At 47.2% G+C, this 26,876-nt stretch overlaps 1 protein-coding gene across 20 annotated transcripts in view; it reads left to right on the forward strand.

Annotated features, from left to right (window-relative positions):
* Positions 1 to 26,876, forward strand: part of LOC106610340 (lymphoid enhancer-binding factor 1) — a 76,153-nt gene that overhangs the window by 39,665 nt on the left and 9,612 nt on the right. Inside the window, exons 4-11 of one of the 20 annotated variants that reach the window (XR_006770788.1) lie at positions 11,388 to 11,520; positions 18,152 to 18,272; positions 19,095 to 19,214; positions 20,055 to 20,229; positions 21,351 to 21,458; positions 22,306 to 24,114; positions 24,260 to 24,695; positions 26,495 to 26,538. Coding sequence is in view for 14 of the 20 variants with exons in the window: in XM_045722856.1 (XP_045578812.1) it covers positions 11,388 to 11,520; positions 18,152 to 18,272; positions 19,095 to 19,214; positions 20,055 to 20,229; positions 21,351 to 21,458; positions 24,647 to 24,695; positions 25,844 to 25,909; positions 26,495 to 26,529 (807 nt within the window). In the remaining 6 variants the exon portion in view is untranslated. Of the gene's footprint in view, positions 1 to 11,387; positions 11,521 to 18,151; positions 18,273 to 19,094; positions 19,215 to 20,054; positions 20,230 to 21,350; positions 21,459 to 22,305; positions 24,696 to 25,843; positions 25,910 to 26,494; positions 26,539 to 26,876 lie in introns of all 20 variants that reach the window. The other 19 variants (XM_045722864.1, XM_045722859.1, XM_045722858.1 and 16 more) reach the window with 19 other exon arrangements.

Raw genomic sequence — 26,876 nt, forward strand, 5'->3', positions numbered from 1 at the left:
TAACCTTAAGGACGGCACACAATGGAAGCACAGTTTATTAAGAAGTTGAGGGAAATGGGCTGTGACAGCTGCAACTGGGAGAGCACAAAAGAGGTCTTCTCCAATATGGTGGAGGCAAGGGCGTTTCAAAAGCTCCTCGGCTTTCTCAGGTGCCAGAGAGGCCGTCAGCAAGTGGGCTGTGTTGGTTTTTCTGCCATGGGATGGAGCTGGAGATATAGGGGGAAGTGTGTGCACGGGTTTGTGTGTGTACCTGCATCAATGACTGCATGCTTGTTATATTGTCTCATTTATATGGTTTAGGATTCTCTCTCTCTCTGTCTCTCTCTATCTCTGTCTCTCTCTCTCTCTCTCTCTCTCTCTCTCTCTCTCTCTCTCCATCCTCACTCTTTCTCCCTCTGTCGGAAAAGAGAACCCGAAGACTGGAGAGCTTAAATGAAAATCCTACATCCAGGTTCTTATCTCGTTCCCGCAGGGAAGCAAATGTGAGCTGAAAGGCGTAACAATTAAGAGAAGAGGGGTGAGGATGGTATAATTTTAGCCCCAGCTAGTACAGGCATGTCCCTGGCTGTTCCAGGCCCAATTCAGGCCCTCTATTTGGGAGTCCTCTTCGGTCCTCATCCTGGTGGTATAAAGTGCCATTAAAGCTATTCCAACACACAGATTATCCCCTGACCTTTGACCCAGGCTGACCTGGGTTCTCCTGGGCTTGACACGTCAGGACTTTAGAGCAAGGGTTTAGGGACTAATTAGTTGCTATGAGTGAGCTAATTTTGTTTGAAGTTGGATTTAGATCATTTTTTGTAGTTGATGCTCACTGTATTTTTGATCGGAAGTCCTTTTTTCGGTGTTTTTCATTACTAGGCAAATTAGTTCTAAAAATGTTGGACTATTTTGAGGCAGGATCCAACATTACGTAAGAGGTGGTCAAGCCAAACGTACTTGATATGTTTGATGCTGGTGTGTGTGTGTGTGTGTGTGTGTGTGTGTGTGTGTGTGTGTGTGTGTGTGTGTGTGTGTGTGCGTGTGTGTGTGTGAGAGAGAGAGCAAAAGAGAGAGGGCTGAGACCTGGGGGTCTTGATGCTTAACCAGGCTCCGGAATCTGACACGCATGAAGGCCCTTTTAGTAAGGTGTGCATAGCTGAGATCCACCCCACCCTACTGCTAAACCCCTGGTTAGGACATTCCCAGAGGGGGTAGGGGGAGAGGTGGTAGTTTGGTGCCGGTCTGTGAGGGGTCCGGTCCGGCAACACAGGAAATTCCAGGGGGAGTTGTGGCCTTGCCAAAAATTAGCATGCTGAGAATGTCACCTTAGCACGAATCGCCTCGCTGCAAATCAAGCCAATGAAAGTCACCTAGTGGTGTTTTATTCATTTATATATATACAGTTGAAGTCGGACGTTTACATACACCTTAGCCAAATACATTTAAACTCAGTTTTTCACAATTCCTGACATTTAATCCTAGTAAAAATTCCCTGTCTTAGGTCAGTTAGGATCACTACTTTATTTTAAGAATGTGAAATGTCAGAATAATAGTAGAGAGAATTATTTAATTCAGCTTTTATTTCTTTCAAACATTCCCAGTGGGTCAGAAGTTTACATACACTCAATTAGTATTTGGTAGCATTGCCTTTAAATTGTTTAACTTGGGACAAAGGTTTCGGGTAGCCTTCCACAAGATTCCCACAAAAAGTTGCGTGAATTTTGGCCCATTCTTCCTGGCAGAGCTGGTGTAACTGAATCAGGTTTGTAGGCCTCCTTGCTCGCACACGCTTTTTCAGTTATTCCCACACATTTTCTATCGGATTGAGATCAGGGCTTTGTGATGGCCACTCCAATACCTTGACTTTGTTGTCCTTAAGCCATTTTGTCACAACTTTGGGAGTATGCTTGTGGTCATTGTCCATTTGGAAGACCTATTTGTAACCAAGCTTTAACTTCCTGACTGATGTCTTGAGATGTTGCTTCAATATATCCACATCATTTTCCTCCCTCATGATGCCATCTATTTTGTGAAGTGCACCAGTCCCTCTTGCAGCAAAGCACCCCCCACAACATGATGCTGCCACCCCCGTGTTTCACGGTTGTGATGGTGTTCTTCGGCTTGCAAGCCTCCCCCCTTTTTCCTCCAAACATAACGATGGTCATTATGGCCAAACAGTTCTATTTTTGTTTCATCAGAGGACATTTCTCCAAAAAGTACGATCTTTGTCCCCATGTGCAGTTGCAAACCGTAGTCTGGCTTTTTTATGGCGGTTTTGGAGCAGTGGCTTCTTTCTTGCTGAGCGGCCTTTCAGGTTATTGTCGATATAGGACTCGTTTTACTGTGGATATGGATACTTTTGTACCTGTTTCTTCCAGCATCTTCACAGGGTCCTTTGCTGTTGTTCTGGGATTGATTTGCACTTCTCACACCAAAGTACTTTCATCTCTAGGAGACAGAACGCGTCTCCTTCCTGAGCGGTATGATGGCTGTGTGGTCCTATGGTGTTTAAACTTGCGTACTATTGTTTGTACAGATTGTTACGAACCTCTTTGGCCCAGCGGTCTAGGGGGATGGATACGAGACCCGTAACATAAATCATGCAAATTATAATCGTGACATGTAACAGTGAGAACCAAAAACCACAGACAACTGAAATCTACCGTCAAACTCAAAAGGTTTATTTTAAACACACGGTAAAGGGGTGTGGGAAAAGGGGCTGAGCTGGACCCAAGCAACGAAACAATAATCCAAAACCACCCCTAAGCTAGACTAGCCTATTTCAACAACAGCTAGCTAACTAACCAAAAATACAGTGGGTGGTCCGCCCAGTTCTAACTATGGTACTTAGACACAGTATTCCTACGGGTAATGTATGCCCATGGGCGACTTGTCTTGGTACCCCCTTTTCCCACCAAACAAACAAACAGTCAAATAACAAAACAATACTCACAGGATTACCGGACAAATGTGACATGTAGTTTGCAAAAACAAAAGAGATCAATACAGAGAGAGAGAGACACGGGGAGATAGAGATTGGACACAAGAGCGAATGAGCACAAAGATTGATCACAGAGTGAGAATGAGCTCGCGAGATAAAAATGAGCTCTGGGAGAAAACAACTGACTGGGTTTTTAAACCAAGGGAAAGGGACTGTGATTGGTTGAGGGAGAAGGAACAGGTGTCTTCTGATTGGGGACTGATGATTGTCACCTGTGATGGGGAGAAGGAGAGAAAAGAAACACACAGGATACACACTTGTATCCGTAACACTCCCACCCTTAAAAGAGCAACCCCCAGGGGGGATTGCGACTAAAAGTATGTACACAGTTTATACAAAAGTATCTACAATGAATACTCACAAAATCAAAGTCAATCTTCCGAAACATACAAAAATTATTACACACGAGACAAAGCATCTGCTAACATATTTTCAGAACCCTTTTTGTGGCAAATCTCCAAATTATAATTTTGTACAATAAGAGCCCAACGCATAAGGCGCTGGTTCTGGTTGTACATACGGTGGAGAAACACTAAGGGGTTATGGTCCGTATATACAGTCACAGGTAGGGCACTAGACCCTATGTACACCTCAAAATATTGCAGAGCTAACAACAACGCTAGAGCTTCTTGCTCGATGGTGGCATAGTTTGTCTGACATTTGTTAAATTTTCTGGAGAAATAACACACCGGATGATCCAGTCCACTCTTGTCCTGCTGAAGTAGAACAGCACCAGCACCTCTGGCACTAGCATCTACCTCAAGTTTAAATGGTTTTTCAAAATACGGAGCTGCAAGTACAGGGGTATTACATAATAGTGCTTTAGCAGTTTCAAAAGCTACCTTACAGTCCGGGGACCACACAAACGATCTTGCCGGACTGAGCAAATCGGTCAATGGAGCAACTACCGCAGAGAAGTTTTTACAGAAGCTACGGTAGTAGCCAACCATCCCCAAAAAGCGGCGTAGCTCTCGTCTGGTGGTAGGCGCAGGGAATGCAGTGATAGCCAAGACCTTAGCATCAACAGGGCGCACCTGTCCATTGCCTACCTCTTTGCCGAGATAGGTAACAGTGGCCTTCCCAAACTCGCACTTTGCCAAGTTCAGGGTTAAAGAAGCAGCGGCCAAACGTTCACATACTACCCTTAGAGAGTTAACATGATCTGTCCACTCAGATGAATAAATCACTAGATCATCTAGATATGCACTACAATTAGGAACGCCAGCTAATACGGTGTTAACCAGTCGTTGAAAAGTGGCTGGTGCATTTCGCATCCCAAAAGCCATGACAGAGTATTGTAGGAAGTTGTCTGGGGTAACAAAGGCAGAAATCTCAGAAGCACGTGAGGTTAACGGAACCTGCCAGTAACCTTTTAAGAGGTCCAACTTAGTTACATAAGTAGCAGCACCAACAGTGTCAATACAGTCGTCCAGTCTGGGTAACGGGAAAGAATCTGGCAATGTGACAGAATTTACCTTTCGATAATCCGTACATAACCTGGACGTACCATCAGGTTTAGGAACCAGAATGCAAGGAGAACTCCAAGGGCTTGAACTTGGCGTGGCCAGGTCATTTTCCAACAAATTTTTCACTTCATCCCTCATTATCTTCCTCTTAGAAGCATTGACACGATATGGGTGTTGCTTGATAGGGGCAGCATTTCCAACATTAATGTCATGTTCCAACACATTTGTGCGAGTAGGAACGTCATTAAAGAGACATGGAAAACTGTGGAGTAGCCTCACAATATCGTCGGCCTGTCCTTCCGTTAAGTGAACCAGACCTGACTGGAGAGACATCAGCATTTCTGAGTTGGGCAATCTAACACACTGCTGCTGAGTATTGCGCAACTCCAATCCATCTCCATCAACATCATCAATATGACAGTCCACTATCATAGCCGTAGAAGCAGCAGAAATAGCAGTAACTTCCGCTGTGGTTGAACCATCTACCTGGGTGATGGGTCGGGTTTGGTATGCTTTCAACATGTTAATGTGGCACACACGAGATTGCCGTTTTCTATCAGGAGTTTGAAGCACATAATCAGTTTCACTTAACTTCTTTTCAATCAAATAAGGACCAGAGAAACGAGCTGACAGTGAAGATCCTGGAACAGGCAATAACACCAGCACTTGGTCACCTGGCTGTAGTGGACGAGAAACAGCCTGTTTATCATAGTGTCTTTTCATACTTGTTTGTGAGGAAGACAGAGCTTCCTTAGCGAGAGCACAGGCTTGGTGTAGGCGCTCACGAAAGCGACTAACGTAGTCCAACACATTCTCTTCTTCCGTACACAACTCTTGGGACAAAAACTGTTCTTTAAGGACTTTCATTGGTCCTCTCACTGTGTGACCAAACACTAGTTCAGCTGGGCTGAACCCTAGGGACTCCTGTACAGTTTCACGAGCAGCAAACAAAACTAGAGGAACTCCCTCATCCCAATCTTTCTCAGATTCCAAACAATATTTACGTAGCATAGACTTCAGTGTCTGATGCCATCGTTCAAGCGCACCCTGAGACTCTGGGTGATATGCGCTTGATACACGGTGCGCAACTGACAAGGATTTTAACACCTGCTTGAAGAGCTTTGACAGGAAATTTGTACCTTGATCAGTTTGTACCACCTTAGGTAACCCGAATGTCGTGAAGAACTTAATTAAGGCTTTACTCACCACTGGAGCTGTAATCCTTCTCAGAGGAATGGCTTCGGGGTATCTTGTTGCCATACACATTATCGTTAACAGAAACTGGTTACCCGATTTTGTCTTCGGTAACGGTCCAACACAATCAACCACCACATGTTCAAATGGTTCACCTATGACAGGTATAGGACAAAGAGGAGCAGGAGGAATAACCTGATTTGGTTTTCCTGTAACCTGACATGTGTGACATGTCCGACAGAACTGAGCCACATCTTGTTTTAAACCTGGCCAAAAGAAATGTCGAAGGATCCGATCATAAGTCTTCGTGATCCCTAAGTGTCCAGACCACTGGTGATCATGAGCAAGGGATAACACATTGTGTCGAAAGGCTGTAGGAATCACTATTTGGTAAACAGCATTCCAATCTCCCTCCGCGCCACCATGGGATGTCCATTTACGCATGAGGAGATTACCATCAAGAAAGTAAGCCACATTCTTCTTCTTTACCTCTTCCAATGAGACAACACTAGAAAAACATTTAGCAAGCTTGTTGTCAACCTTCTGGTTAGCAATCAGCTGCTCACGAGTGACTGGTAACTGTATTGCCTCAGCAATAAGTTCAACATACTTCGATTCTTCCCTTGTCTGTTTGTCAGAGGTGATCAGCTTCGCAGAGGTAGTACACAACCCATCCTCTTGATCATCTTCTTTGAACAGAACAGTGTTCGACAAATCTATCACGTCACCCACTTGTCTTGCCTGAGCACGAGTGACAGCACAAGCGGGGAACACATGGGGATAACTCTGTGCCAACTCATTGGAGAGAGAGTGGTCACTTTTATCCAACACTTCCAATACGGGTACTACCTTTCCTCCAGCAATATCGTTACCCATTATAAAGGTCACACCTTTTACTGGCAACATAGGACGTACCCCCACTCTGAATATTCCACTGATCAACTCAGAGTGTACATTCACAAAGTGCAATGGCACTGGGACAAAACCCATTTCAATACCCTGAACTAACACACTGGAACCACAGTATGTATTGTCGGATAAGGGCAACACATCAGACAATATAAATGACTGTGCCGCACCAGTATCTCTAAGGATTTTAACAGGACGCTGAGATGCTTCGTCATTCGCTATGGACACAAACCCCTCGAAAATGAACGGTTCGTAACTGCGGTCGGGTACTGAGACTTTCAAACTACATTTACCCTGAGGCACTGGTTTCGTTTCAGACCTCACAACAGTACGAATTAGCCCAACACCTGTCGGCGGCTTTGCACGAATAGGCATCCCTTGTTTGCGTTTTAGTAGGAAGCAATCATTAATCATATGTCCCACTTTATGACAATAGAAACAGGGACGCTCATTTTTCTGGCGTGCTTGATATACTGCGGGCCGACCAGGACTAAAAGTAGGCAACTCAGTAGCTCTACTCTCAGTATGAGCCGAAAACACACTCTTGTGCGTCAACACAAACTCGTCTGCCAACACAGACGCTTCTGACAGGGAGGATACTTTCTGTTCATTTAGGTATACTACAATGCGTTCGGGTAAACAATTTTTAAACTCTTCCAACAAAATTAACTCCCGGAGAGAGTTGAAATCAGTTACCTTACTAGCAGCATGCCATTTATCAAACAGATTTCCCTTGTCTCTAGCAAACTCCACATAAGTCTTATTAGAAGACTTTCTATGAGACCTAAATCTCTGTCGGTATGCCTCAGGCACAAGCTCATAAGCGCGAAGAACGGTAGCTTTGACCACTTCATAGTTCAAACTATCTTCCAGAGGTAGCGCTGATAAAACCTCTTGGGCTTTACCAGTTAATTTACATTGTAGCAATAAACACCATACTTCTTCAGGCCATTTCAAGGCTACAGCTATACGTTCAAACACACAAAAATAGGAGTCAACCTCTGACTCTCTAAACAAAGGTACTAAGGCAATCTGCCTACTAATGTCAAACGTGTTGGAAGCTACAGCTGGTGAGGACGACTCACTAACAGGCACAGTAGGAACGAAGGCTAGCCTCGCTGTCTCTGCTTCCAGTTCCATTTGGCGCATTTTGAAATCCATCTGCCGCTGTTCTCTTTCTTTTTCAGCCTCTATTTTACAGATTTCCAACTGCCGCTGTTCTCTTTCTTTTTCTGCCTCAAGTTTACACATTTCTAACTGGAGATTTTCTCGCCTAATTTGGGCTCTCTCTTCTGCCTCCAGTTGAAACTGTATAGAACGGACATCCCTTCTGGCATCACCAGTTGACAGTGGGGAGAGTGGATCAAAACGGGGCAATGTAGCTGGAGCTTTAGCCTCGCCTTCGGTCTCAGACACCGACGGGCTTACAGGAGCAGCAACATCCCCTACAGGGGTAGTAGGCTCAGGCAGCGGTAACACAAGCACCTGCTCTTTCAACAATACATTTAACACTAGTTTCTTAACCTCCGCCTTAACTAAATTGTGAGAAATAGACAATGAATAATGTTCTGCCAAGGTCATTAAATCAATTTTACGACATTTATTAAACACCTCCCACAAAGGGTTATCCAAAAAGGATTTCAACTCAAAAGTAGCCATCTTGAACTACTACCAAACACAAAAGCCAACAAATAGCAAACACTAATGCTTATGACGCTCAACACTGACTAACCACACAATAACAATCTGCATGAGCGGTATGGGCGTCAGTAATGACAGATCCTGGATGAGCCCCCCACTTATGTTACGAACCTCTTTGGCCCAGCGGTCTAGGGGGGATGGATACGAGACCCGTAACATAAATCATGCAAATTATAATCGTGACATGTAACAGTGAGAACCAAAAACCACAGACAACTGAAATCTACCGTCAAACTCAAAAGGTTTATTTTAAACACACGGTAAAGGGGTGTGGGAAAAGGGGCTGAGCTGGACCCAAGCAACGAAACAATAATCCAAAACCACCCCTAAGCTAGACTAGCCTATTTCAACAACAGCTAGCTAACTAACCAAAAATACAGTGGGTGGTCCGCCCAGTTCTAACTATGGTACTTAGACACAGTATTCCTACGGGTAATGTATGCCCATGGGCGACTTGTCTTGGTACCCCCTTTTTCCCACCAAACAAACAAACAGTCAAATAACAAAACAATACTCACAGGATTACCGGACAAATGTGACATGTAGTTTGCAAAAACAAAAGAGATCAATACAGAGAGAGAGAGACACGGGGAGATAGAGATTGGACACAAGAGCGAATGAGCACAAAGATTGATCACAGAGTGAGAATGAGCTCGCGAGATAAAAATGAGCTCTGGGAGAAAACAACTGACTGGGTTTTTAAACCAAGGGAAAGGGACTGTGATTGGTTGAGGGAGAAGGAACAGGTGTCTTCTGATTGGGGACTGATGATTGTCACCTGTGATGGGGAGAAGGAGAGAAAAGAAACACACAGGATACACACTTGTATCCGTAACAAGATGAACGTGGTACCTTCAGGCGTTTAGAAATTGCTCCCAAGGATGAACCAGACTTGTGGAGGTCTACAATTGGTTTTGACTGATTTTCTTTTGATTTTCCCATGATGTCAAGCAAAGTGGCACTGAGTTTGAAGGTAGGCCTTGAAATACATCCACAGGTACACCTCCAATTGACTCAAATTATGTCAATTAGCCTTTCAGAAGCTTCTAAAGCCATGACATCATTTCTGGAATTTTTTAAGCTGTTTAATGGCACAGTCAACTTAGTGTATGTAAATTTATGACCCACTGGAATTGTGATACAGTGAATTATAAGTGAAATAATCTGTCTGTAAACAATTGTTGGAAAAATTACTTGTGTCATACACAAAGTAGATGTCCTAACCGACTTGCCAAAACTATAGTTTGTTAACAAGAAATTTGTGGAGTGGTTGAAAAACAAGTTTTAATGACTCAAACCTAAGTGTATGTAAACTTCCGACTTCAACTGTATGTGTGTGTGTATATATATATATATACATATATATGTATTTATATGTATGTTTGTTTGTTTGTTTGTTTAGGGATAGCATTTGTTATATGTTGGGCAAGATTGGGTGTAGTCAAAATGCGTAGGATTGGTTGATGGATGACTTTCAGATCAAGCGTATAGCCTTTTGAAATATCATGCTATACATTTACCCATCATTCTTATACACACCGGTATATATTTGATCGTTTTTTCAGACAAAGCCATATATCCTTTAGAAATGCTGTTTTGACTCTGTTAGAAGCAGGTCCAGGGTCAGTGCTGGCGGCTCTGATTGTGAGTAGTAGATTTAGCATGGCTAAGCAGTACCATGTGTTCAGTGCTGTTGGAGCGTGTAAGCGGCTGGGGGGCTGGCCGGGTTGGAGGGGCGGGTTGGGGGGGTGCAGACTTCTGTGAGTCAGCCTAGGGGTGGGGGGTGGTAGGGAAGGGGGTGCTGTGGCCAGACCACTGCTGACGTGATTAACCCAGCCTTTTGGTTCTACTGCAGACGTCTCTACAAGATCTCTCTCTCGTCCTCTCTCTCGTTCTCTCCCTCCTTCCCTTTCTTGTCCTCCTCTTTCAATTCTCTCTCTTTCAATTCAATTCAAGGGGCTTTATTGGCATGGGAAACATGTTCTTTCTCTCTCTCGTCCTCCTTCCCTCTCTATTCCTCCTTCCCTCTCTTGTCAACCTTCCCTCTTTCTCTTGCCCTATCTTTTTCTCTCTCCATCAGCCCTCCTCCATCGCTCATCCCTCCTTCTCTCCTCCTTCCCCCGGCTCTGGCTCTGTAATGAACTCCTCTTATTCACCGGCTAATGACTGCCTTTGATCTCACTGCTAAGACCTCTGCTCTAACTCTACCCTGTGGGGCTTTCTCTTCCACTCTCCCCCTTCTTTCCAACCCCCTCTGCCCTTAGGCAGGAAATAGGGGCAGTACTCACGGACCACGGCTAAACAAAGTTTTGAGGTTTTGGGGAAAGGCTGGAAGGGGAGTACATTGAGACCTGCCCTGCGGGAAGGTGTTTTATTTTTACTGTGCCATTAAAGCCCCCATGCAGTCTTTTTTAATATTATTTTTTTAGCATCACATATGTCTAGTAAATCACTGTTTATTTCATGAATATAACTCCATGCCACTGAGCAAAATATATTTGTAATCATTTATTTCCCTGATCCTCCTTTTGCCATTGAAATGCTCAGACTGATCGTGTGGGCGTGTTGATACAAATTTAAATATATTTACATACACAACCCTGATTGGCGGATAAGATCGTTTAGAGACTCTAGAGCCTACTGCAGTTACCCCTTCAAAGTAGGAGGATACATATGCAAATAAAAGATTACTGGTCATTGGTCAGAATAATCAGATCAGATTGTGATGTCATGCCGTGGGCCAGAAACTCCATGCCACCTGAACAGGCTGAAATTCCAGGGGTTTTTCTCTCCAAAATCTCTTACACTAAAAGGGCATTTTCACAATTTCAGAGTCTTATTTCGACCTCATGGTGTGGATATATAATTAAAAACAGGAAAATTGTGACTGCACCACCCCTTTCATCTTACCAGCTCCTTTGTGTGTGTGTGTGTGTGTGTGTATGTGTGGGCTACACAAATCACCAAACGGCTGTACCCTTGTCATTGGAGAGAGGGCCGGGACTTGATTTAGCGCTGGAAAACTGTGTAAATGCTAGCTGCTAGCTGAATTGAGGAAAGGTAATGTAATGCCTTGTTTAATGTGTTCTGCCTCTCTCATGGTGTCCTCCTCTCTCTCTCCCTCTCCGTTCCAGTCCAATAAGGTTCCGGTGGTGCAGCCGTCGCATGCGGTCCATCCGCTCACCCCCCTCATCACGTACAGCGACGAACATTTCGCCCCCGGACCCCACTCCGGACACCACCCCCAGGACGTCAACCCCAAACAAGGTAGGCCATGCCCCCCTCCCCTCAAATCACTAAAGCAGTGGACATCATTAACCATGGTAACACAAAGGAGACACATATTTTGTACACACATTTGTTTACATCCCTGTTAGTGAGCATTTGTCTTTTGCCAAGATAATCCATCCACCTGACAGGTGTGGAATATCAATAAGTTAATTAAACTGCATGATCATTACACACCTTGTGTTGGGGTCATTCTAAGGCCACTCTAAAATGTGCAGTTTTGTCACACAACACGATGCCACAGATGTCTCATGTTTTGAGGGAGCGTGCAATTTGCACGCTGACTGCGGGAATGTCCACCAGAGCTGTTGACAGAGAATTCAATGTCCATTTCTCTACCATAAGACACTTCACCTCCAACATCGTTTTAGAGAATTTGGCAGTACGTCCAACCGGCCTCACAACCGCAGACCCCATGTAACCACACCAGCCCAGGACCTCCACATCCAGCTTCATCACCTGCGGGATCGTCTGAAGCCAGCCACCCGGACGGCTGATGAAACTGTGGGTTTGCACAATGAGGAATTGTCAGAAACTGTCTCAGAGAAGCTCGTGCAGTTCTGCGTCGTAACCGACTTCAGTGGGCAAATGCTCACCTGTGATGGCCTCTGGCACGCTGGAGAAGTGTGCTCTTCAGAGGTGAATCCCGGTTCATCTGTACCAGGCAGATGGCGTCGTGTGGGCGAGCGGTTTGCTTACGTCAACATGTGTGCCCCATGGTGGCGGTGGGGTTATGGTATGGACAGGCATAAGCTACGTACAACTAACGCAGTTGCATTTTATCGATGGCATTTTGAATGCACAGAGATACCGTGACGAGATCCTGAGGCCCATTGTCGTGCCATTCATCCACCACCATCACCTCATGTTTCAGCATGATAATGCATGGCCCCATGTCGCTAGGATTTGTACACAATTCCAGGAAGCTGAAAATGTCCCAGTTCTTCCATGGCCTGCATACTCACCAGACATGTCACCCATTGAGCATGTTTGGGAGGCTCCAGTTCCCGCCAATATCCAGCAACTTCGCACAGCCATTGAAGAGGTTGTGGGACAACATTCCACAGGATACAATCAACAGCACGAGGCAAATGGTGGTCACACTAGATACTGACGAGTTTTCTGATCCATGCCCCTACCTTTTTAAAAAAAAAATATTAAAAGGTATCTGTGAACAACAAATGCATATTTGTATTCCCAGTCATGTGAAATCCATAGAATTTATTTCAATTGACAGATTTTCCTAATATGAACTTTAACTCTGTAAAATCGTTGAAATTGTTGCACATTTTTTATATTTTTGTTCAGTGTAGTAAAGATTTTCACATCGCACCGTATTCATCACTACCCATCTCCACAAAGAGGCATGAAGCCAAAGCTATTCCTCAGAGGGAAATGTAATGCAGAAGTTCACCCAGCCACCTACACAAGGTGGTTGGGTGACGTTCTGTCTCAGAGAAAGAAAAGTAGAACACCTTCCTCCACACAGCGTACCGCATCTCCCCACCTACCTGAATCAAGCAGAGAGCTCCTCAGACAGGCACGGCTGTCAGGGCCTTACCACACTGCACTGCTGAAAACCCCTTTTATTTCCTCTCTATCGTTCTTCTCTATCTTTCTCTACTCTTTTTTTTACCCCTCCATTCGTCACCTTATATAATACTATTTCCCTGTCTGTCTGAGTAAAAAACGTCACAGTAAAACCCCTGGCAGACTGTCTGTCTGAGTAAAAAACGTCACAGTAAAACCCCTGACAGACTGTCTGTCTGGGTAAAAAACGTCACAGTAAAACCCCTGACAGGCGCTAGAGCATAAAGGCAGTTGGAAAGCCCAGGCACAGTCAGGGTGAGACTTTGGCAGAGGTTCATAAGTCTTGTACTGGTCTGGCCCCGGCCCTCCATATGCGCTCCCCTCCCCTCTCCTCCCCTCTTCCTTCCGGCTGCCACGCACCGGCCCCCACTTAGGAGGCAGACCAGACAGGATGCAATGTGTGATGACGGAGCAGTTGAGTAAATAATCCAATATGGCCGCCATACACCAGATCTATCAAGACATTGTAGTGATCTTATGTACCTGTGCACAGCAGGACGACTGAATAGTGGATTTAGTGAAAGGCTGCATTTGTTCCAGAAAGTCATTCACTTGCCTTGTAGCTACAGGATTTCTTTACAGTAATGCTTTCCATAGGGCTCCGTTTTTTAAAACATTTTGGTCCTCATTTACAGTCCTCATACATTTTGGTCTGAGTAGTCCCCAGGGATTGAGTATGAGAGTTGATGATAAACATAGCACAGGATGGAGTTATATGAAGAAACCGCTGGAGGAGATCCAAGTCTGAATCGACCCACACACTCCCATAGCCTGGACTGGTCCATGTAGAAGAGATCTGCTAGATGAATTAGCTGTAAATGAAGTCCCATGGCATTTCCAGGTCTAGATACTGTAGAAGAGCTGACGATATGTAGGAAGCAGAAAGGGTAGTCTCTATCCATCTCTCTCTCTCTCTCTCTTGTGCTTTCTCTTTCGCTCTTTCTCTTACTCTTTCTATCACACTTTTGCCTTCTTGTTCTCTTGCTCACCCGCTCTCTCGCTCTCATTTTCATCAGCCAATCGACTCGCTGCACTCCATAGCGGGATCAGGACTTTGATCTTCTTGTTAATTATTTAAGAAATCATGGATGTTCTCATTATGGGCCCTAATAAGCTCTAATATGTGCCGGGCGGTAACGTCGGATCAAAGGTCAAACTCCGGAGCCCTTTGAACAAACTTCAGACTTCACATTGTAATTTACAATGATAAAAATGTAACACTTAAAATATAATATTTTAATACGAGATCATATTTTGAAATACAAGTTATGTCTACATGTGGACAAGGTTATGAAAATGGTTCAGAAGCAAGGCTAGCTGGGTAAAATGGTGAGAAGGATGTTGATGTGAACGTGAGCGAGTAATTCCGCACCTTTTTAGTGCCTTGAGTGACAGTGTTAACACTGAGCTCCCCTCACTCCATCTCTATCTCTCCCTTCCCTCCTGACTTTCCTATCCTTCACTACCTTCTCACTTTCCCTCCGCCCCATGCTCCTTACCCTTCCTTACATCCCCCATTCCTCTCTCTCACGCTCCCCCTCCTTTCGCTCCCTCCCCTTCCTTCCCTCCTTCCCTAGTGCCCTACAGAGCACCCTGAGACTGGGGTGGTGAAGAAGTGGGCTGGGGGTGCTGGAATCCAGCGTTGCTACAGTGGCTTTGGAGATAAGCCTCCTGTCTCTGCTGCTCCGAAGGAGTTAGACCCCATCAGACTGCAGCCTGAGAAGAAAGAGGGGGGTGGAGAGAAGGGGGGGGGAGAAAAGCATGGATCCATCTGGGATTAGGAGATGGTGTTAATCTGGAGGCGTTTGCCGTCTTCTATGCGTGTGTGTGTCACTGCAGGGCCTTCTACACGGGCCTACACAGCACTCCCTTGACCATAGCTCCCAGTCTGACAGATCCATTTACTAGGGTCCTTAATTTCCTTTACCCTCCTCCCTCTCTCCATCCTTCCATCCCAGTTTAACTTCTCGCCAGCCTCCACAACAAGCGGAGGTAGGCTGAGAGCCCTTGACCTTGAAGCCCAAGAGGCCTAGCGTTGATGAAGAGAGGGAGAGCTTAGCTGTGTTGAGGACCCAGTGACAGGGCAGGGCCCCAGTGAATGCTCTCTCTAGGGAGCATTACAGGAAGCACAGAGACAGGCCTTAATGAACACTCTGACTGGAGGGACTAGAGGGACTGGAGGGCTACATGGGGGGGACTAGAGGGACTGGAGGGCTACATGGGGGACTAGAGGGACTGGAGGGACTGGAGGGCTACATGGGGGGGACTAGAGGGACTGGAGGGCTACATGGGGGGGGACTAGAGGGACTGGAGGGCTACATGGGGGGGACTAGAGGGACTGGAGGGCTACATGGGGGTGGGCTAGAGGGACTGGTGGGCTACATGGGTGGACTAGAGGAACTGGTGGGCTACATGGGGGACTAGAGGGACCGGAAGGCTACATGAGGGCACTTGAGGGACTGGAGGGCTATATGGGGGGACTAGAGGGACTGGAGGGCTACATGGGGGACTAGAGGGACTGGAGGGACTGGAAGGCTACATGGGGGGACTAGAGGGACTGGAGGGCTACATGGGGGGACTAGATGGACTGGAGGGACTGTAGTGCTACATGGGGACTATAGGGACTGAAGGGCTACATGGGGGGAGTAGAGCAACTGGAGGGACTGGAGGGCTACATGGGGACTAGAGGGACTTGAGGGACTGGAGGGCTACATGGGGACTAGAGGGACTGGAGGGCTACATGGGGACTAGAGGGACTGGAGGGCTACATGGGGACTAGAGGGACTGGAGGGCTACATGGGGACTAGAGGGACTGGAGGGCTACATGGGGGGACTAGAGGGACTGGAGGGCTACATGGGGGGACTAGAGGGACTGGAGGGACTGGAGGGCTACATGGGGGGACTAGAGGGACCGGAGGGTTACATGAGGGCACTTGAGGGACTGGAGGGCTACATGAGGGCACTTGAGGGACTGGAGGGCTACATGAGGGCACTTGAGGGACTGGAGGGCTACATGAGGGCACTTGAGGGACTGGAGGGCTATATGGGGAGGACTAGAGGGACTGGAGGGCTACATGGGGGGACTAGTGGGACTGGAGGGCTACATGGGGGGACTAGATGGACTTGACGGACTGGAGGGCTACATGGGGGGACTAGAGGGACTAGAGGGACTGGAAGGCTACATGAGTGCACTAGAGGGACTGGAGGGCTACATGGGGGGACTAGAGGGACTGGAGGGCTACATGGGGACTAGAGGGACTGGAGGGCTACATGAGGGGGCTAGATGGACTGGAGGGACTGTAGTGCTACATGGGGACTATAGGGACTGGAGGGCTACATGGGGGGAGTAGAGCAACTGGAGGGCTACATGGGGATTAGAAGGACTTGAGGGACTGGAGGGCTACATGGGGACTAGAGGGACTGGAGGGCTACATGGGGGGACTAGATGGACTGGAGGGCTACATGGGGACTAGAGGGACTGGAGGGCTACATGGGGACTAGAGGGACTGGAGGGCTACATGGGGGGACTAGATGGACTGGAGGGACTGGAGGGCTACATGGGGACTAGAGGGACTGGAGGGCTACATGGGGGGACTAGAGGGACTGGAGGGCTACATGGGGGGACTAGATGGACTGGAGGGACTGGAGGGCTACATGGGGGGACTAGAGGGACCGGAGGGCTACATGAGGGCACTTGAGGGACTGGAGGGCTACATGAGGGCACTTGAGGGACTGGAGGGCTATATGGGGAGGACTAGAGGGGCTGGAGGGCTACATGGGGGGACTAGTGGGACTGGAGGGCTACATGGGGGGACTAGTGGGACTGGAGGGCTACATGGGGGGACTAGATGGACTTGACGGACTGGAGGGCTACATGGGGGGACTAGAGGGACTAGAGGGACTGGAAGGCTACATGAGTGCACTAGAGGGACTGGAGGGCTACATGGGGGGACTAGAGGGACTGAAGGGCTACATGGGGGACTAGAGGGACTGGAGGGCTACATGGGGGGACTAGATGGACTGGAGGGACTGTAGTGCTACATGGGGACTAGAGGGACTGGAGGGCTACATGAGGGGACTAGATGGACTGGAGGGACTGTAGTGCTACATGGGGACTATAGGGACTGGAGGGCTACATGGGGGGAGTAGAGCAACTGGAGGGACTGGAGGGCTACATGGGGACTAGAGGGACTGGAGGGCTACATGGGGACTAGAGGGACTTGAGGGACTGGAGGGCTACATGGGGACTAGAGGGACTGGAGAGCTACATGGGGGGACTAGAGGGACTTGAGGGACTGGAGGGCTACATGGGGACTAGAGGGACTGGAGGGCTACATGGGGGGACTAGAGGGACTGGAGGGCTACATGGGGGGACTAGAGGGACTGGAGGCCTACATGGGGGGACTGGAGGGCTACATGGGGGGACTAGAGGGACTGGAGGGCTACATGGGGGGACTAGAGGGACTGGAGGCCTACATGGGGGACTGGAGGGCTACATGGGGGGACTAGAGGGACTGGAGGGCTACATGGGGGACTAGAGGGACTGGAGGCCTACATGGGGGGACTGGAGGGCTACATGGGGGGACTAGAGGGACTGGAGGCCTACATGGGGGGACTGGAGGGCTACATGGGGGCAAATGTGAACCTTTCTGTATCTGTTATAATAATACACACTTGGCACACAGCCACACACATGTACAGTTCATACACTGAATTCCAACGCTGCCTGGCACAGATGTCCTTGTCATGTCAGTGACATGCAGGATCAAACCATTCAAAGATGCCGGAGAAACCATTCAAAAGATGGGAGTGTACACACACACCCAAATATTATTGGGTGGTTACCCCTCATTCACGGTCATTAAATGTTCTAACAATAATGTACAGTATCAATAACAAGCAAGGCTCTAAACACTGTTACAATATGGTGTCTAATACAGCAACGTTTCAACAACGTTGGGACAACGCGTCATCTTCATGGTCGGGTCATTGAATGCATGTTCTGTTCCTTTTCATACAGGACAGTACCACTCATCCTGTCTCTCTACAGGCATGCAGCGGCATCACCCCGGGCCAGACATGACCAACTTCTACCCCCTCTCCCCTGGAGGAGTGGGACAGATCACGCCCCCACTAGGATGGTACGTTTAGGATGACCACACACACACACACACACACACACACACACACACACACACACACACACACACACACACACACACACACACACACAACCACCCAATCAACAAGGGAAGATTGAGAACAACTATATACAGTACCATACATGTGGATCCATTGAGAAGAGTGACCCTACAGACAGACAGACAGACAGACAGACAGACAGACAGACAGACAGACAGACAGACAGACAGACAGACAGACAGACAGACAGACAGACAGACAGACAGACAGACAGACAGACAGACAGACAGACAGACAGACAGACAGACAGACAGACAGACAGACAGACAGACCTTGGACTCTGTCTCCTCAGTGCCGTGGCCTCACCACACTGGTTCTCCCTGTGCCCAGCACATGTCCAACAGACCAGTCCAGCAGACCAGTCCAGCAGACTGCCCCATACGTGCTCACGCATATTCAGCTGTCTATTTAGCTGCTCAAAAGACTCCCTGTGTCAGCGGCTGCCTCTGAGCTGCACTATGTCGGTAGCTCTCGTATGAGGCCTCGCTCTCTCTCTCTCTCTCTCCCCTGGATTCTTTATTACCATATCTCTCTCTCCTTCTCATTTCTCTCTCCCCCCTTCTCTGGTTGGTACATGCCAGGACAGTCCTGGTATTGACAGGAGAGGCTTTGCACCCAGATTCTTCCCTACTGTACTTTACTCAAACATCTCTCCTGTGTTTTCTTTGAATATATTTTAACTCTTATTTCACCTAGTGTGAGTATGTTGGGGAGAGAGAGAGGACGAGGTTCTAAAGTTAATGCATGGGTTCTTGTTCCAGGTTCTCCCACCACATGGTCCCGGGTCCCCCCGGCCCCCACGCCACAGGGATCCCCCACCCGGCCATCGTCAACCCCCAGGTCAAACACGAGCCCCAGCACGACAACGACCTGATGCACATGTGAGTCCCCCAAACAGTGGCCCTGTCTGGGTCCACTTCACACAGGGCCAGCCGTGAGTAGAGTGTGGGGGGCTCAAACAAACCCTCATACGTCCCTCTCTACTGTTACGCTGAAAACACACATTCCTACCAAAACACACCTCGCTATTCTAATCCTCATGGTATTAGCAGCACATTGAGTTCAGGATACTTCCAGGTATTTGGCCGCTCAACCACATGTTCCAACAACGCAGCAGTCCAGCCTCCCTTCTCTCCTATCACCTTGATGTGAGGAGATAAGCAACAAGGGCCTCACAGAGCTGATAAGGGCCCCACTACGCTTCATTTGGCCCCTGGCATCACAACATGCATACCAACAGAGGCGCACACACACACACACAGAGACACACACACACACACACACACACACACACACACACACACACACACACACACACACACACACACACACACACACAGAAACGGAGACACACACACACCACACACATCAAGGTCCTGTGGCGCTGGGGCTACTAAGTGATTGGCAGTGTGTGTGCTGGGGGGGAAGGTTTAGTTGCCATTACTGGTGAAGTAATCTCTCTCTCCGCTTGAAAGCTCCAAGACTGTATGACTGTACATGATTAAAGACTCCTGGCGTGCTGGCAACGCCTCGCACGCACACACCCTCGCTCCCAATTGGCTGAGGCGAAACAGACCCCTTGCCGTTTGTTCTCACACTCCGGAGGCGCCCAGTTTCTCCGTCGCAACCCTCCCTCCTCCGTCCCCCTCTTCGTCTTTTAGCACCGCCGCCGTTCCCTCCTTCTTCTTTACCTCGCTCCCTTGTTCTTTTCTCGCCAATTGTTTTGCCAGGAAGCCTCAGCACCCGGATCAGAGGAAGGAGCAGGAGCCCAAGAGACCCCACATCAAGAAGCCGCTGAATGCCTTCATGCTGTACATGAAGGAGATGAGGGCCAACGTGGTGGCAGAGTGCACGCTCAAGGAGAGCGCCGCCATCAACCAGATCCTGGGACGGAGGGTACGTATGGGAGAACCCAGGATAGAGCACCCTGACTGGGATGGAGAACGGTTAACCGCCCCCTGTTCTGTAGTCAAGGGTCTGAAACCTTGACAATGTGATGATGTGTGCTAGGGAAATGGCCATAAGACACCATTTGTGTTCTTGCGTTAACCATAACCACCTGACAGCATCTCTCGTTCAGCTAGAGGGCTTCGAGATCATAGAAATAGAATCCATAGAACGGGCCTCCCCATGCAAATCATGGAGAGAGTGTAATGATGTTATATGACCGTACTGTTTTCTCTTTTGTTTCCTATGTAACGTAAGTGCCTTAATGCGTTTGGACCCCAGGAAGAGCAGCTGCTGCCTTGGCAACTGCTAATGAGGATCCCTAATAAATACAAATACAAATGATGTCATAATAGGTGGACTGGTTAGAGGTTCCAAGCCCTTTCTCTGGATTCTCTTTCTATGTTTGAGATGTTCCTTCAACTCTTCTACATCAAGGTCCTTCAAGGGACTAATCCCGATGACCATGTCCTTGTCCTAGCCTGTTACTTCCCCTCATCAGACAGATCCACTTCCTACCTGACTGACTAGCGGACGTTCAACCAAATTGGCTTTTTCTACAAACTTACCGTAGATAATAATAGTGTGGTTTGGAAATGACAAAATGTGTTCCTTTTGAGAATGGGAGTAGAAGAAAGTGAATGAGAAAGAGACCAATAGAACGTGTTTAAAGCCTTAACAGAAAGCCCTGGTGGTTGGGCCAGCCAGCCACAGCAAAGCTCTGTTTGCGGCCTGTGTTTGGTAATTGCCCGCTGACATAGTTTGAAGCAAAAGCGCCGCTAAATTGGAACCAGTGTTTTGATATGAAATCAAAGTATTTTTCTCTCTCTTTCTTTCTCTCTCTCTTGCTCATATGCTAATCTCTTCATCATGTTCGCCCCCTTTAAAAACAAAAATGATTCCCTATTTTTTTTTTTACCAAGCGTTTGTACATTTTTATAAAGGATTTTTTTCTGTAGCAAAACACTAGCACCCATGTCTTTGGAGGGATCTTTGGAGGGAACTTGAAAGTGCAGACCAGTAATTGACTGTGTGCTGTTTTTCCTTTTTTCTCTCTCGTACTGAATCAGTGGCATGCTTTATCCAGAGAAGAGCAAGCTAAGTATTACGAATTAGCCCGCAAGGAACGGCAGCTCCACATGCAGCTCTACCCAGGCTGGTCTGCCAGAGATAATTATGTAAGTATCATATAGAAACGGATTGGCAGCGGAGAGGTGTGTTGTGTGTGTGATTTTGTCAACTGCGATTGTATTTTTCTGGCTGGGGTTCAAATAGTATTTGAAATCTTTCAATTACTTTTGAGTGTTTGGCGTGCTAGATGAGCAGGGTTTGCACTTTTGGGGCTATTCCATTGGTCATATTTAGCCAGGCAAGGTTGATCACGCACCGCTAAAGTATTTAAAAGATTTGAAATACTCTTTGAACCCAGGCCTGTTCAGTTTTGATGTAGGCTATATGTTGTTTATGAAATTCAGAACAGTAGCTAGTATTCTGTGTTAGATTCCTAAAGACAATGCTAGCAACAACACTCTAATAAACTAGCCTTTTCCATGATAATGGTGTCCATTTTTAGCTGCTATGCTACAGCCTAATGTGTAATTCATAGCACTCTACTTCCATGCTATTATTACCACCATAAAGGATTCTAGTATCAGACTCAGTATTATGCGACGCTGAGAATAGTGGCCTGTGATGGTGCTGCCAGTCTTTGATGTTCCGTATCAACATGGAAGCCTTGGATATGTAAACAGAGTTGATGCCCCTACCCAGGGGCGTAGACACATAGTGACGAGTAGATTACTGTGTGGTTTCAGATGGCACAGCAACAAGATGTGTGTGTGTGTGTGTGTGTCAGGGCACCTGTTATGTTAGTAATATGTCATGTTCATCTAGGTGTGTGTCTGTTCCATATATGTGTGTTTGAGACTGTTCCGTGTGTGTGTGTGTGTGTATGTGACTGTATGCTAGCGCCTGCCGTTGTTAAAAAGTGTGGCTCCAGCACTCACTTTCACTCCACCACCACAGGGGCTCTTTGTAGTGTTCATCTGCCTCCTCTCTGGACAGCCCCGCTCAGCACCTCTCACCTTCTGCCTCCGCCGCCCCGCCACCACCACACCACGCTGGGAGAAACACTGCAGGACAGGGAGTAGAGGACAGGACGGCATAGGGCAGGACAATACAATGCAGTACAGACTTTAGTCTCTAGCCCTTACTCCATTGGTGTTGACAGATCTGAAAGGACTGATCCGATAGGCTAGAGCAATAAGCCAGGAAGTAGAGGATGACCTCATGGTGTCTGATGGCCTCTACTACCCTATAGCTGCGTTCGAATACTCATACTAACCGCACTATTGTGACGTAAATTGAGTATGTAGTGTGCTTATTGGTCATAGTATGGAGTTAGTATGCCAAAAGTTCCAGGATGTCGTACTAAATTCACCAAAATACGAAATATACAAGCAGTGGACACTGTTTCTGTGCTTTTAGGACCCATAATGAAATTCTTCAGAAAATGGCACAACGTTTTCAGATTTGAAGAAAATGGCGGAAAATATGCTGAAGTCTGACGAGAGTGGATACAAATGCATTGCTTTAACTAATTATGACAAATGTTAGGAAAATGTTGAGCAATGTAATAAAGTAATTACTTTTCAAATAAGTTATGTTACACGTTATGCTGGCTGACAATTTGTTAGCTACGCTAACCTTACGAACCGCATAGCATATCATTACAGCAGTATGTACCGGTATGTTAGCTAGCTACCTAACGTTAGTTGGCTACTAATACATTGTTGAACTTGCCAGTATATTAACTATATGCTGTCTAACTAACTACCCAACATTTATTGACTTGATTATTCACAGCATTCTTAGCTTAGCTAAGTGGTATAGTCGTTGTGTGTTCTCAATGGACTGGCTATCTATTCCGATTTCAGAGCACTCTCGTCTGAGTGTGCCAGAGTGCACAATAAATGATGAATTTACGAACGCTCAACACCTGTTGAATATCAACCCTACTCCTCGGCCAGAGCGTCCAGTGTGCGCTCTGAACACTCCGAGTGCGAAACGCTCTGAATTAACGAACAAACAATCTGACAACGCTCTGAGTTTACGAACGCCCAGAGCATTCTCTGGCACTCCAGATTGAATTTACAAACACACCCGAAATCGTAAGCTGTCTAGCTAGTAATTTGTTATGCTAACAAGCTAGCAAGAGGTTGCATAGCAACAGCATCAACTTCTGGTAGACAGGCGAAGCGCTAGTACGCTCAACTGAAAGGATGCCGTTCATTTACAGTTGACTAAAATGAACTAATAGTATATAGTATGTAGTATATACTCATTAAGTATGTAGTATACTGTATGTTTTTATGGGTATTTGAACACCGCTTATGAGTCTCATAGAGAGGAGCACACACTTAACACCAAGCACCCCTCTGACATAAACTAAGCCCTTCATAGTACTGTACCACACACACACACACACACACACATCCTCACTGTCATAGACTACTGTTCACATCACCTGCCCCCCCTCTCTCTCCCTCCCTCCTCTCTCTGTCTGCCACAGCGGTGTGAGAGGAACCCAGATTAGCTCATCATAAATAAGTGGATTAGTAGACTTTGCAGCAGGAAACCAAAGTGCTGCTCATATTTGACTAGAATGACTGTTATGCTGCTATCTCCACCTATAGTCCCCCTCCCTAGGGGATTTGGGTATAAGCTATAAATCCACACACACTTACTCACAGTGGAGCTCAGTGATCAGCGCTCGCTGGAGGGGGGGTTGACTGATGCTCTCCATGGTAATCAGTCGAGGACCAGCTCTCCCAAGTAATATATAGCCACATTTTTATGTTTTAATTACATATTGATGTTTGGTATTAGGAGACTGAAAAAGACTACATACGCTGCTTCTGCTGCTGCTACACTTTAAGTCTTTATAGAAGAATGGTGATGGATGTTTTGTTCATTATAGGTTGTTAGAGAGCACACACTGATACAGGTGAGGAGAGGACAGCCAAGTTTGCTACTTGCTCCGATTGGAAGGCAAGGGTGGGGTTCAAAACCTAACATTCTGGAATGGATCCTATCAAACATGTCTGTTTGTCAGAGAGCACACTATACTGAAGTCAGGTGTGGAGAGGATGGAGACAGCCAGCTCTCATAGGCAGGGAGTAGAGATGGTCAGCCCCTCTGACCAATCCCAGCGTGGTGATTGGCTGCAGGCCCAGAGAGCGAGGAGTGCTGGTTGGCTGCCCGGCGGGGGATGAGTGAACGGGGCAAACGGCAGCAGGACTAAGCGTGGTGGAGTGAGGGTGAGTGCTGGAGCCACACTTTAAGCGTTCACCTCGATATTTTCTAGGGAAAGAAGAAGAAGCGGAAGAGGGAGAAGATCCAGGAACCGGCTGCAGGTAACCAACCTCCCCCCCTTTTCCTCCCTCTATCTCTTCCTCTCTTTTTCCCTCTTCCTCTCTTTTTCCCTCTTTCTCCCAATTTCTCTCTCTCTTTCTCTCTCTCCCTCTTTCTCCCTCTCTTTCTCTCCCTCTCTCTCCCCTGTCTCTCTGTCTCTTTCTCTCCCTCTTTCTCTCCCTCTCTTTTCTTCCCTCTCTTTCTATCCCTCTCTCTTTTCCTCCCTCTCACGCCAACCCTTTCTCTCCCTGCCTTTCTCTCCCTCTTTCTCTCCCTCTCTCTCTCCCTCTCTCTCTCCCTATCTCTCCCTCTCTTTGCCCTCCCTTTTCTCTCTCTTTCTCTCTCTTTTCCTCCCTCTCTTTCTCTCCCTCTCTTTTCCTACCTCTGTCTCTCCCTCTCTCTCTCCCTCTCTTTTCCTTTCTCTCCTTCCCTCTCATGCCCTCCCTTTTCCTCCCTCTCTTTCTCTCCCTCTTTCTCTCCCTCTCTTTTCCTCTCTTTCTCTCCCTCTCTTTTCCTCTTTCACTCCCTCTCTTTCTCTCAATCTCTTTTCCTCCCTCTCTCTCCCTCTCTTTCTCTCCCTCTCTTTCTCTCCCTCTCTTTTCCTCTTTCTCTCCCCCTTTTCCTCCCTCTCTTTCCCTCTCTTTTCCTCCCTCTCTTTCTCTCCCTCTAATTCTCTCCCTCTCCTTTCCTCTCTTTCTCTCCCTCTCTTTCTCTCCCTCTTTTCCTCCCTCTCTCTCCCTCTCTTTTCCTCCCTCTCTTTCTCTCCCTGTCTTTTCCACTCTCCCTTTTTCCGCTCGATTGTTGTTCTATGAGGTGATGAGTGTTCAGTTTGTCCTTTACAAACTCTCCATGCAGTCTCTTTTGTGTTCGTCTCTCACACTAGCCTAAGTCATTTTAACACTTACATGCACCACAAGCAATAAAAGGTCTTGTCACTGTGAAACAGGCCCCTGTAATGCTGAAATAATCCTAGCCAGGTGTTGTGCCATGCTTGTCACACAGTATTGGGGAAGCTATAGCTGCATTTCCCTAGAAGTAACCAATCAAGAGGCCCCACTTTGACCATGTGGGTAGTTTCACTTGGATTATGCATGAAACGTTTCAGCTCCATCCACCCATAACCACCCCTCCCCTCCTCCTCCCTCTCCAGACCCCCATAGAACTCCATTCGACCCCTCCGCCCTCACTAGAGTGGGCTTTCAGAACCACCATGCAGGTACCAGTGTCACTCAACCTGCACCTCTCCTCTGTACTCCCTCCCTCTCTCCTTTCTCCATCCATCCATCCATACATCCACCCCCCTTTCCCCCCCCACCCCCCTCCACCTACTTTGGGATTAGTCTGTAAATGCTGGTTGGCTCCTTAACTGCTCTCTGGGCTTTGCACTCTATTGGTTAACCTGCTGTATGTCTCTGCCACTGTGCTCTTAGCTTAAAGCTCTATGTAAACGCTGTACCGTTGTGTAGGAACCTATTGGGGGAAATCTATATTTAGAAATCTAATCACTATCGCTGTTGGTCCAGCTATAATGTAGACCGCGTGCTATATTACCATTTCCATACCTATTATCAAGTTGCTTCTACATCTGCATTGCTTGCTGTTTGGGATTTTAGGCTGGGTTTCTGTACAGCACTTGGTGACATCTGCTGATGTAAAAAGGGCTTTATAAAAACATTAGATTGATTGAATTTCTGCTTTAGTTTTGTGGTGCGATGTTCCATTAGCCCAATTGGCTTTCTTTTCCTCACCTGGACATGCCTTATGTAAAGACAAACATGTTAAAAGATGCCATTTTCTGCAGGTACAGGCCAGAGAATGAAAACGGCGTACATCTGAGCATAAATGGTAAGACCCCCCCCCTCTCTCCAGTCATGCCCGTCTGGTCTGGTAGTATGTGTCAAAGCCTTGTAGACTGTTTACAGACTAATCCTACAGGGTCCACCCTAAACTCACCATGGTCATTGTGTCAATCAGTGGGGGCTGCTGAGGGGAGGAGGGCTCATAATAATGGCCGGAACGGAGCGAATGGAAGGGCATCAAACCATGTGTTTGATGTGTTTGAAACCATTCTGTTTATTCTGCTCCAGTCATTACCGTGAGCCCGTCCTCCCCAGTTAAGGTGCCACCAACCTCCTGTGGTGTCAATGGTGTTAAGTCTCAAGGAGTGTGTGTGTGTGTGTGTG

The sequence above is a fragment of the Salmo salar genome, chromosome ssa08 (genome assembly GCF_905237065.1).
Source record: "Salmo salar chromosome ssa08, Ssal_v3.1, whole genome shotgun sequence".
NCBI lineage: Eukaryota > Metazoa > Chordata > Actinopteri > Salmoniformes > Salmonidae > Salmo > Salmo salar.